At 40.3% G+C, this 12,542-nt stretch overlaps 2 protein-coding genes across 2 annotated transcripts; one reads left to right on the top strand and one right to left on the bottom strand.

The window, feature by feature from the left end:
- Positions 1-3,375: 3,375 nt before the first annotated feature.
- Positions 3,376-7,805, top strand: olfml3b (olfactomedin-like 3b). Its single transcript, XM_072382383.1, has 3 exons — positions 3,376-3,584; positions 4,454-4,739; positions 5,885-7,805. The coding sequence occupies exons 1-3, from the start codon at positions 3,486-3,488 to the stop codon at positions 6,667-6,669; spliced, it is 1,170 nt and encodes a 389-aa protein (XP_072238484.1). The 5' UTR covers positions 3,376-3,485; the 3' UTR covers positions 6,670-7,805.
- Positions 7,806-8,554: 749 nt separating this feature from the next.
- On the bottom strand, positions 8,555-11,891 carry cdk2 (cyclin dependent kinase 2). Its single transcript, XM_072382382.1, has 7 exons — positions 11,430-11,891; positions 10,753-10,830; positions 10,550-10,670; positions 10,291-10,461; positions 10,055-10,156; positions 9,753-9,956; positions 8,555-9,429 (listed from the first exon to the last, which is right to left on the bottom strand). The coding sequence occupies exons 1-7, from the start codon at positions 11,543-11,545 to the stop codon at positions 9,325-9,327; spliced, it is 897 nt and encodes a 298-aa protein (XP_072238483.1). The 5' UTR covers positions 11,546-11,891; the 3' UTR covers positions 8,555-9,324.
- Positions 11,892-12,542: the final 651 nt, after the last annotated feature.

Below are 12,542 nucleotides of genomic sequence, written 5' to 3'. Positions count from 1 at the left end.
CAGTAATTTGCTTGTTTTGTAGAACCGCATGCAGTGCATTTTATGAGTCACTATACTTTCAAGAAACATATGTTTTAATCTTTAATCTCATTGGAAACATGTTTTTCTGTTGTTGTGTTTTTCTACTTGCAGTTGACAGATGTTTACCATTTAGCCATGTGGACTAGATATGGACTTCAAAATGATTTTAAACACTGTACAGTTGTGTCATGGAAACAGTATCCTGTCTGTGCTTCCCAAAGACAGCCCCAGAGTCTAAAGAAACTGATGCATAATGTCCAGTTAATGTTCTCTATGAATGAATGAGGAAAAAGGTGTAGAATCATATACAAACGATTTTAAGGCCATGAGAGGTTATTTCACGGCAAAAACCTGAGGATCAAAGGGTTTATGATTTTCATGTGAATGCACACACTACACTGCAATTTTAGCACTAAAACAAGAATTGGACACATCAAAAATGTATATTTCAAAGTAATTAGAGTCATTATAATGATGTTACCTACACACCCTTTTATGTATGTATATATTAGACATTTTAGAAAAAAAATCCTATTCAAATAAGCACATCCTTACACAAACAAACCTGAACCAAGAGGAAGGGAAAATGACCTCATCCCATGAGTTGGAATAATCATATCCTTTAAAGGTCCTTTATTTGTTGAAATGTTGAACAGCAACAAAAGTTTAGTCGTACAACTCAGATTGTCTTATATAGTTGACTATCAACCGTGCACAATAAGCTGCTGTTGGTAAAAGGATATTAAGTCTTTAAAAGTACCACCTCCATTCTTTTCTAATTCTCCACAATGACAAAGCAAACACAATTCCTTTTCTCATCCTACTTGAGTCCATCTTGAATTCATTAGAAATGAGCTTGTGGTGTACGAAAACCATTCCATCAGGTTTACAAGACGGTGAGTAGATCCACAAGACAAAACTGTGTCGAGGCACAGATCTGGGGAAGGACACAAGAAAGTTCCTGCATCATTTAAAGTGACCAAAAGCACAGCTGCCTCCATCTTTTTCAGAAGGATGGAGGCTTGCTTGGAACCACCAACAGACTTCACTGAGCTCGCTACTCCTAGCTTGTTGTTACTATAAGGGAGCTCCAGAGCCCCTCAGTGGAGATGTCGGCACCTTAAAGAAGGATGACCATCAGTTCACAACTCCACAGATCAGGCCTTTTTGGTAAGATGGTCAGACAGAAGATATTCCTCCCTATACTGCGGGGAGTTTGAACCAGAAGTCAAATTAGATAATCTGATTAAAACTGAGCTACTTAGCCACACTGAGCGATTTCAAAGCTTGTGTACATTTTGGCTAAGTATTCTTGAAAAAGAATAAGTGAATCCAACACAGACAGGTCTAAAACATGATCAAATGTTAAAAAAAACTGACAGTCTGAAAACTTAAAAAAATTAATGCAAATATAGTTTTTAGACTAACATTAAAACATATCATCTAACGTTTATAGCTGGCTCTTCTATTGGTTAATTCATATTTCTTGAAGATCTGGGATTTCGAGGGGTGCACCAAATAATGGAGGACTGATGTCACCTGTTCACGTATGGTTGATACAAGAAGAAAAGCCACCATGCAATCAAAAATGAAAATAGCACCATTACACCATTCGTGTTTGCACATAGTAATGAGGTGATGAGGTTCTGCTAATATGAACATGCAAAGCAGCTCTATTGTCGCTCATAAAGAATGAAAAGCATGCTGTTTTGGTTTGCAAAATTCATTTACCACTACAGGCATACGGGGTGTGGTGGGTGTTTGGTTTCATGAGGGAAGCTTCACTACTCCAACATGAAAACTATCTTCACATCGTCACGGTCTGACAGAGTAAAAAAAAAAGAAAAAACGACATCTTTTTCCACATGTCTTACTGGAAATTATGTAATGAGGTTAAAATAGCCAAGTAAAAGACAACCATGTAATAATGCTGTAATAATGTTGTAATCTTTCTAGCATGAGCACAGAAACCTCGAAAACCACAGTATACATACCCTATACTGTTAGTTTTAAAGCCATCTGTAAAAACACTGGAAAAAAAACTTCTGAGAAAGATGTTCAGTGCGTTGATCCAGTTTTTGTTTAGCAAAGTGGACATATGATTACAGGGGAAACTCAAGACTGTTCTAATTCTGTTTCCTCCCTTTTTCCCTTTAATTCTGTCCTCTAACTACTGTTTGTGTTATGCTATCACCACCACAAGAGACACAGCTGGAAAACACAACAGGAGCACCTGTAATATAACTTCATTTATCTCAGGTTACTTGTATTTAAGCAGCTTTGAATCATAATGCAGGTAATGTAAAGGTAGTTCACATGTTAAGATTAACATTTTAGTTTGGAAATGGAGGTTTGGTAATGTAACTGACAGGGAATGAATAACCACAGTCCTTCAGATCTTTCACATTTTCAATGATTTTAGTGCAGAACCTCTTTATGTTTCTTTAGGAAGATGATTATTTGCTGATCTGTGGTACAGGGATGGTCCACAAAGGGCAAATTCTTCTTTGCTACAACGAAAGACACCCTTTTGATTTGTTCAGCAGCCAGCTGATGTCATGGCCTAAATTTGATTATTTTTCAATTTACAATTTCCTCCTACGAACAAGCCAAAAGGGGGAAGGACGGCTTACATGAGTTTATGAGTTGTTTGAAATCCCTTTCTCATTCTGGCTGTTTTTGTTATGAAAAACCCAGCTGATGCTATCTAATCGTGACCTATTCACTGAAAAGGTAGCCTGCTACTATAAATGAAGTACGGTAGATGGATCATTTCTTGTTTTTCGTTTCTTTCACAACAGACATTTCAGATGCAGATTAAAATGTCCACGTTTCAGTTGAATCGCTGACTGTGACTAGTGTCATTACTCTGTAATTTAAGGGATACATTTAAAATGTTTGCTTTTACTTGAGTTTTTTCTTTTTTTTCATTTAGATCTCTGTGGCCTGGTGATGACAGAGAGATTTGCTGTATTTAGAAAATGTTCCTACTTACCTCCTACCTATGGCCATATTTATAAAGTTTGACCATATAGATGCAGAACTCTTACAGACTGAAATAAAAGCTATTTTCAGGTTGAAGTTTTAGAGAATAGCATTGATCTTAATGTGTTAAAATAATAGTTAAATTCTACCCTTTAATAAAAAGAGTTGTTGCAGAGGTTAAAAAATGGTTTCCTTTTCATTTTAATCACCACCCACTGACTCCTTCCCGTCTACAGGATTACAGCACCTCACTGACTCCAACTTCGTGCTTGCTTTTAAACTTTAATGGTTAAAGTAGGATTACAGTAAGAGGTACAGTATCTTGTGCTTCCATCTCTACCAGATGGTTCTGGCTCCTCCCAGAGAGCTTGGTAAAACATTCCAGCCCACCTCTGGGAATCTACTTGCTGCTGCGCACTCTTTCACTCAACTCCGATTAGGATTTTAAAAGGACCTAAAAGTGACTGAGTTGACACAAAATGAAAGAATTAGTTGTTTTGGTCACACTGGCCTGCTTTGCATCTGCTCAGCACCAAGCGCTTATTGACTATTTGGAAAGGAGGCTGCTTGCTATTGAGGTAAGTCTCTCTTTGTATTCCTGCCGAGCCCTGAGCTCCAGAGTCCCCCTGAGAGGAAACTTTGAGGGACATGGCAAAGGCAATGGAATACAGATGTGGTCAAAACCCGGGGAAAATGCAGGAATTTACAGATCTTTTACATGTATGCAACCATGAGCTTTTTGTCATGGTTATAAGTAAGAAACAAAGCTCTGAACTTTGACTGCAGATTTGATTGCCACTTCTTATCAGGGTAAGAACAAATTTTTGAGAAAGGCAGATTATATTTCACTTACTGTTACAGCTATATCTCACACATACAGAACAAATTCAAGTAATGGATTGTTATGAAGGAATCTTGTTCTGGTTCTTCCTGCACTAGAGGCTTGAATACTAAACATCTGCTACTCTCTTTTGTATCATATCTCCAGCCCCCTTCAGCAGAGAGTTTTATACTTAAAACCCCAAAACAAAACTCAGCCCCATCCTTCAGTCTCTGCTTTGCTCTGTAAGATGAAGCCGCACAGTTTCTGATCACCTGTGAAAAGGAAACCTCCTCATTTCCGTCCTCCACAGCGAGGTGAGGCTCTGCTGTAAAGCAGCGCCAACAGAGAGAGCTCGGGGCATTTTCCTGAGATACACTTGAGCAGCGTGGATTCTTGCCACGTGTGGACTGAGCCCACTTGTTTGAAGGATGAGCTTCCTCTTTATTGTGGCCTTCTGCTACAGAGTGTTTCCCAAGCCTGTATCAAACAGATCATTATGGTCTTGATTGCTTTCTAGAAATCGGTTTACAATGACCACATGAAAAGACACATTTGTATGTGTTTTACACTGATTCATTTATGGGTTTTGTTCAGACTCAGACTAACCAACTTTATTAAAAACAGGACAGGATCTCTCTGTGGCAGGAACAGTCAACCCGCTATGCCTCAGAGCTGCGGGAGCTGAAGCAGCAGATGGTTTCACAGCTGGAGAATCTGGATAAAGAAAAAGAGGCACTGAGGATGAACCTGGACGGCGTGGGGACGAGGGTGGACCGGGTCGAGCGAGAACTGGACTACCTGGAGACACACAACGGGGCTCAGCCATGTGTGGATGTGGACGACAAGCTGATAGAGCAGCAGGTGACTCAGGTGAAGGAGAAGCAGAAGGCCAAATATTTCAAACTCACAGGTGAGATACGAGGTGCTTAAAAAGAACTTTTTGTTGCTCAGGAGAGAGAAATGTTGTCTACAACATGGAAAGTTGGTGGTTTAATCCTCGTCTCACTTGTTCACACACCCAATTTGGAATTCTATATAAAAATCATGTTGAAGAAGCAGAAGCTTCATGTTGTGAGGCAACAGTACAAATTCTACAAGAAGGGTTTTAAACGGGAGAAAGGTGTTGTTTCTGCATTAATCACAAACTGAAACAATGATTCATGTGTAAACATGTAAGACAAGTAACGTGTAACACGTATTCTTATGAGCACATACAGCTGTGAGGACAGTGTATGTATGACCGATTTAAGAAAATTAAAATAATATGTCACTCAATGCAAAAGTAACAGATAGATTAACAAAAAAATAGGCAGCAGCTGCCAGGATTTCATTAGTTTTGCTGCTTTTAGACACATTCTTATTAACTGCCAATTCATCTTATACATGTAGAGATAAAACCAGAGAAAAGTGACAATTTAGTTCCGGCACCATAAATATTTGAGCCAAATCTGAGACCAGATGTGTGTCGTCGCAGCACAAGATTCAAGATGATGTAATCATTTGTTGCTTCAGTGGGAAAACAGACACAAGTATAAAAAGATGAATAAATATGAGAAATTCTGGCTTGTAGGTTTTGAGCTGTCATTGTATCAATGTAAGCGAATAAAAGTAACTAAATAAATTTCTACTGTGCGGGTAAAGATTTCACAAACCGGTTCACTTTGCTCTGCAGGTTCTCACATGTTTTTTCTTCTTCTGTGACTCATATGTATGTGATCTTTTCGTCTTTATAAAAGTGAACATTTCCTCATCCAGTTTTTGCTGTGCAGGCTTTCATGTCATATTCTTCAAGCATTGCACCTTCTGTCGGATCTGATTTTCTTAAAGAACTTCTATGCAGCCCATTAACAGCTTTATACATTTCTTTGGGTTTTCTATCAGAAACAGAAAATGCTAATAACAGTAAGTTTTACCTAAAAAAGTGGACTTAAAAGGCCCATAATATCCTCATTTATGGGCTTTTTGTGACTGACTTTATACATACATACAAGTGAGATAAAATAGTTGCAGGTTTGTCAGCAGTCATATGAATCATTGCCCCTCTCTCATTTCCAGACTGCAGCGACATGATCTCAAGTATAAAAGCAATGAAGATCCTGAAGAGAGTTGGAGGGTCAAAGGGCATGTGGACCAAAGACACCAGCAGGGCTTCTGGGAAGGTCTACGTTTTTAACGGGACAGCTGAGGACACCATCAACGAGTTTGCTACCCAGCAAGACTTCACCCGCTCGCAGGGCATGTCTCTGTCTACAAGCCTAAAGCTGCCGACTGCCTGGAGGGGAACAGGACATGTGGTCCACAACAACCATGTGTATTACATAAATCAGGCTGAGGAGATCACGGTGGTTAAATATGACATGAGAAATAACTCTGTGACAGACAGTGCTGTGTTTCCAGTGCAAGACCACGTTCCTGTGTACGGCCTGACCCCTGAGACACCGATGGACCTGGCTGTGGACGAGGAAGGCCTGTGGGCTATTTACGCCACACGGCAAAACGACAGGCACATCTCTCTGGCTAAAATGGACGCCAGCTCGCTGGACATCGAGCAGATGTGGGACACAAACTGTCCAATAGAGAACGCAGAGGCGGCCTTCGTCATCTGTGGCACTCTGTACGTGGTGTACAACACCAAGCAGCCCGGACGCTCTCGAGTACAGTGCTTGTTTGATGTGAATGACATGGTGACCAGTGAGGACGCACCTCTGGTTTACTTCCCCAAACGCTACGGATCTCACTCCAGTCTTAAGTACAATCCACAGGAGCAGCTGCTGTATGCCTGGGATGACGGCTACCAGATCCTTTATAAGCTTATGATGAAGAAGAAGCTGGAAATTTGAGCTGAATAAATCTATAAATCTTAACCAATCCAATAGTTTAAAAGGTTTAAGTGTCTCATCTACAGATTATTTCTAACTGCCGAATATCTCCACTTTCAGACGTTCGATGTGTCTTCTCTTATCTTTTCTTGAATTATGTGATTCAGTGACCATCAGGTCTGCAATCAAACAAGTTCATTGCTGGAACCCATTGTAATAGTTTCAGACTAAGAAAAATCAAGAGATATTGTAATGCAGAACACAACTGATACACTACAACATGGCTCACAGAATCTTGGTTTGTCACAGTGAGAAACATCTCTCACGTCACACATGATCACTTCATAAATGACGAACATAAAAATGTGGACTACGTCTGAGTGAAGAATTTGGGATTTGCAGTAAACGAGCTAATTGTGAGTAAATGAATGGAAGTGCTGAACTGTAAATATGTTGGGTACGAGTGTACTCTCACACAAACTCGATCAATAAACTGAAAACTAAAACTGTTGAGAGGCACTTTGTGACAACTGTGTCTGATGACTGGAAATATCTTGTTTCATAAGCAGACTACAGCCCCCCCACCTTTGCCTTCACTTCTGTGTCAGCTGGAGAGCGGACTGGAATAGATTTACTGTATTTGTACCTGTGAGGTCACATGTGACTAGCTTTGCTGTTCGGAGTCTGCTTTCTTTTCTGTCCATTTCACGTTGCATTTTTCTGTCTAAATATGTTGTAAAACCATCTCTAACGGCTCTGTTCGGTACATCAATCACAGCTCCTGATGCTCATGATCCCTTTTTTGCTTTCACTGATTAGGTTTTAAGAGCACATAATAGTTTTACTGAAATGGAAAAAGATGTAGAACTGCACTGCACCACGTCAGATAAAAATGCTTGATCAACCTCCGCAGTCACCCTGGGACGTCAGTATTTGTGCGAGAACTCGCTAGCTGGCTAGCACTGTTATATTTCTCTTATCTGTGGCATTTTACTAAAAAACACCTTCAGTTTAGCAATTAGCGCCACTATTTAAATTACACATCTAGCATAACGTGATTATTTATATGCAAGTGTATCCTTTTCTTATTGTTTGCTTTTCCCACTGTGATTTATTCCCTCTGATTAATCATTATAAAAATAAACAGCCAAACTACACCTGTTCCTACACCCGTGTGTCTTTGTCTGTGTTACAGTGTGATGAGATACAAACATGTTCAAGTTGCTGTTAAATTGTAAAGTTTCTTATTTTTGGCTCACTCAGTGGACGGTAACTCACACTTCCCTTTATTCAACTCCCTTTTTCATGAAGGAGATCCATTTGTTTTTGTTTATGACATCAACGGCGTGTCCAATAAAGGCTAATTTAGCTTGAAGTCTGCTGCTGTGAAAAGTTACATATGAACATATAATCAGTACAGCCTGGTTGCTTTTTTTTATTTGTTGTGTGTTGACTTCCATAAACAATCGCTGAGTGCTGCTGAAATGGCACATTTTACACTTCCGATGCCTAAATCTAAGCCTTAGATGTTTGACTCTATTATGTCTCTCGATATTGGGCCCATCACCTCATCTTTGGACATCGCCACCAATTCAATGCATGAGATTTTAAAGCAGCTCTTTGCATAAAGTCGTATCAGACTGAATTACACAGAACCATTGTCTCATTATCTTCTCCATGGCATAAAGATAAGAATCTTTCAAAGTTCAAATTACAGCATTAGCTTAAAATCAGAAAGCAACCTTGGTGATCGTGACATCTTTGATGTGTCTGCCAGCTCGTGTTTTAACTAGTGAAATACTCCCACTGCATTAAGCATCCCATCCATCTCCAGCTGATGTCTCTCAGCTGACCCTTCAAAAAAAAAAAAAAAAAACACTTCTTATGACGTACTGATACAACCGGCAACAGTTATTTAAACAAGTTTATTTTTTTCCAGCTGTATATAAACAATATCTATAAAAACTGTTAAGTTTGGATAAAATCTAGTATAACGATGCACAACCAATTCTATTCTGTAAAACGACACAGAACCTCAGTTTTAAACAAAGGTGCAGTTTTAAAACACCCTCGAAATAATTGGGACCCAAATGTTGAATAAAACTGAAAAAAAAAATCAGCCGGGAGGAACATCGTCGTGATCTCAAGTCCTTTTCGCACCGGCCGACAACGTTCCTCACGCAGAGAGCCATCGCCCCCCTCAGAAGCTGCTCAGGCTTACAAAGCACGCTGCGTGTTATTTGCACTACCCCACGAATTTGTTTAATCGTACTTTTATTCTAACCTGACTACTTGAATTCGGGGACCCTAAAGCCAACATTTCATTTAAAGCGAGAAATTTAAGAACATGCGCCAATGTGTCAAAGTGACGTTAACTCGGTGAGAAATACATCCCGAATGACAAACAACACTTAGTTCAAACGTAGCAGGTGCACGTAAATATGCAAAATAATTATTTTAAAAATTACAGTTAAACACTTTGAACTATTATAACTTTGTAGCTGAAATAACAGCAAAATTTTGAGGACATCAAACTTCTCGAGGGCAGAAGAATCCAACGTATCCTGTAGTGTCCAGTTTCTCCGTCCATTCCAGGCACAGACGTGAAGCCAGGCAAGGTGGATCTTATTGCTTTAGACATTGTTGGCGTTTAAACAGCCTGACATTTTGCACGGGTCAGAGTCTCAGATGAGGAACCGGCATCGTGACGTCCCGAAAGAACCGATGTACAAGTGCGTTTTTGGCAGAAAGCCTTTTGTTTGGATCATAATTCAGCATTTCCTACAAAACAAAATGACAAACAGTCAGTGAAGAAGATCCACATTGTAAACTGATAAAGTCTGACTCAGTTTCAAGGTCTGTGTTGGACTCTTTCATGCACCTTAAGTGACAAAAAGAACAGCCACAGCAGTAAAACTCAACAAAAGACTTTCAAACAAAACAAAAAAAACAACAGAGTCTTGTCTGTGTGTTTTTCTTGTTTTTTTTTCAGCCAAATTTCCAGTAAAATCTCTCCAACTAAACGGAGAAAGCCCGCCAACGCAGCGGTTTGACAAAAGGTCACGACACAATCAAATTCATGAAATCATTCAAAATGTTCTCACTCCGATTAGCTCTCTTCCATCCTCGTCAAGAGGAGGCACCACTTTGGATAAATCCTGCCGAGCCCACTTGGGGAAAGATGGTTTGTAGTCGGGCATCGATGTGACTCCAGGCCAGACGGTCTCATCGGGTGTGCCCAAGGTGCGAAAGATTCTGAACAACTGATCGATCTCCGAGTCACCGGGAAATAAAGCCCTCCTGGTGATCTGCGGACAGGGAGGTACAGAACATGCTGGTTACGTGTCCAGAGGTTGTCTTTCTTTTTTTCCCCTCCCATTATGAGAGACAAGGTCAAGAGCGTTACCATTTCAGCAAAGATGCACCCCAGACTCCAGATGTCAACAGCTGTGGAGTAGTATTTGCAGCCCAGGAGAATCTCTGGTGCTCGGTACCAAAGTGTCACCACCTGATGAATGTCACAGAAGCAAATTTGTGACGACAAAAGTACAATTTCTCCATCAAACAATCAAAAAAGAAAAAAATTCCCTGCTCAAAGAGCAAATTAACATGTTTAAACACAGGCTGCGTTGCACACCTTACCTCATGTGTGTATGTGCGGACAGGCACCCCAAAGGCCCTTGCCAAGCCAAAGTCAGCCAGTTTGATTTCACCCTGTGCATTGATGAGGAGGTTCTGGGGCTTCAGGTCTCGATGAAGAACTCTGTGAGAGTGGCAGAAGGCCAGGCCTTGCAGCAACTGGAAAAGATAACTCTACAAACACAAAAAACATGCATCCGGAGGAGTCAACGCAAACATCCAACTAAGCACGACTTTAAAAGATACTTGAAGAGAGGATTACCTTCACCAAAGGCAGCGGGATCCCAGTGATTGAGGAGGAGTCCATGAACTTTTTCAGATCCTGATGTAGGAACTCAAAAACAAGGTACAGTTTGTTCTCCGTGTGGATGACGTCCCGCAACCTGAGACATAACAAACAGGCTGGCTAAAAACCCGACACTACGTGCAGAGAGAGACTCTGAAATTGTAATGCTAGGAACTTACTTGACAATATTTGGATGACTGAGTTCTTTGAGAAGCGAAATTTCTCTGATGGCTGTGCTTGGTACGCCTTCAGTTTCCCTGGATGCAACGGACACAGCAAAACACGAGCCTTTACTTATTTCAGGTTCTTATGCATCACTTTGAATAGAAGTTGACTGATCAGTGGCTGCACATCCAATAAAGTGATAAGCAAGGAAAAAATTAATCAGCTTTCCATGTGGTGAAAAGTCAAGAAACATAATGATATAACCCCTCACTGACGCCACCTGTTGAGGCCTAAATGGCCTACATAAGAAAGCTTTGAGAAGCATGAACAACCAACCCAGACACTGAGTTTACTCCTGTCTCTTAGACTTGAGGCGCTTTTCCATTTCATCAACATGGATGGTCATATCAAATTTTACAAATGTTGCGGGCTCAGTTGTTTAGATCTTTTTTTCTATGTGTCTATGTGTTCAAACGCTATACGTGGAGTTCAACGAGTAAAAGCTAAATCAGTTCATTTATCTTTGTGTGGTTGTAGGAAGTTAGCCGATGGGTGCAATCTGTCACATCTGGATGGGCCCAAGCAGTGGCTGAAACATCAAAATCTGAAGCACGGTGAAAGTGGCTGTTGGCCTCGCAGACGTTAGCTAATGGTACTGAAATGATAACAACAACGTCTCATCTTCACTTACGTGTCGAGCCTGATTTTCTTCAGAGCAACAGTTTCTCCGGTCACTTTGTTCTTGGCTTTATAAACCACACCATACGTCCCTTCGCCTATCTTCTCCACCTTCTGAAACGTATCCATTGTTTCCCCACAAAAACAGGACCGTTTGTGTGTTAGCTACTAAGCGAGACTCCTGTCTTTGTGTCGGTGCTAATGACTGCTCGGCGGCTACAGGGGCAGACGTTAACGAGCAACGCGGGGACCGACATACAGTAACCGCTGCTTCGGGTAACTTCATGCGGTCTGGACACCACACGGTCGGAGGACGGAGTTCCCGTCGAGGATAAACTCTATCAAGTCCGAGTGCTGCAAAGAAAAACGTATAAAATGGTCATTTGAAGACCCTGGTGGTCGTGTAATATGTAAATACGAGGGTTAGCGCGGCGGTTGCTCCTCAGTGGCAAACACTGAACCAACACAACAGCGTTTCCCGCGTTGTACCGGGAGCGTTCGATTTTTAGCTCAAGACACACCGTTATTTTTTTTAGGTGGGTTTCACGAAATGTTTTTTAAACTCGCGTTTTCACAAACATCCACACTGGAAACCATTATCTATATAGTTTTTGAGTTGCTGAATGAATTAAATGTTTAATGAATTATGCCTTAGCACTGTTTAAACCCTAATCAATTCTAGTTTTTGTTACAAGTGTATGCAGGATGCGAAAAGAGGCGGTGTTACGTCGGGATGAGAAAAAGGAGCCAACAAATGTCCCTTATTGGTCACATGGTCAAATGGCCATGATGTTATACGTAGGGCTTCTGACGTAACCTCGTCAAAAGAGGACGCTTTTAAGTTAAATTGAGATCTGATTATCATTTAGTTAATATTCTTAATATCAATTTCAGTTTTACTATTATAATCTGCTACTCAAATCATAGAAGTATGAAGTAGCTAAACTTGTACTTTACTTTACTGTCAAAGAGATATTTATTTACAAAGAAAGAGTTTTTCAAATTTAAATTATTTAAGTGTCTAATTATCTTGCTTTTTAAGACAAGACAGAAAATTGTTGACAGATTCTTAGAAATCTGCAGAAATATTCTAAATGAAGCCTCTTGAAGTTAAAGTAAATGCTTT

The sequence above is a fragment of the Leuresthes tenuis genome, unplaced genomic scaffold, assembly GCF_036924035.1.
Source record: "Leuresthes tenuis unplaced genomic scaffold, fLeuTen1.0.hap1 SCAF_3, whole genome shotgun sequence".
In the NCBI taxonomy this organism is placed as follows: Eukaryota; Metazoa; Chordata; class Actinopteri; order Atheriniformes; family Atherinopsidae; genus Leuresthes; species Leuresthes tenuis.
Note: the sequence above shows the minus strand (reverse complement) of the source record. Positions and strands in the feature narration are given on the sequence as shown.

What these genes read in the sequence shown, in the direction of transcription:
- olfml3b (XM_072382383.1), top strand. Translation starts at nt 3,486, where the DNA reads ATGAAAGAATTAGTTGTTTTGGTCACACTGGCCTGCTTTGCATCTGCT. An exon ending in GGAGGCTGCTTGCTATTGAG is followed by an intron (nt 3,585 to 4,453) that starts GTAAGTCTCTCT and finishes TATTAAAAACAG; the next exon opens with GACAGGATCTCTCTGTGGCA. An exon ending in CAAATATTTCAAACTCACAG is followed by an intron (nt 4,740 to 5,884) that starts GTGAGATACGAG and finishes TCTCATTTCCAG; the next exon opens with ACTGCAGCGACATGATCTCA.
- cdk2 (XM_072382382.1), bottom strand. Translation starts at nt 11,545, where the DNA reads ATGGATACGTTTCAGAAGGTGGAGAAGATAGGCGAAGGGACGTATGGT. An exon ending in TCCGCACATACACACATGAG is followed by an intron (nt 10,157 to 10,290) that starts GTAAGGTGTGCA and finishes GACATTCATCAG; the next exon opens with GTGGTGACACTTTGGTACCG. An exon ending in ATGGAAGAGAGCTAATCGGA is followed by an intron (nt 9,430 to 9,752) that starts GTGAGAACATTT and finishes TTTGTTTTGTAG; the next exon opens with GAAATGCTGAATTATGATCC.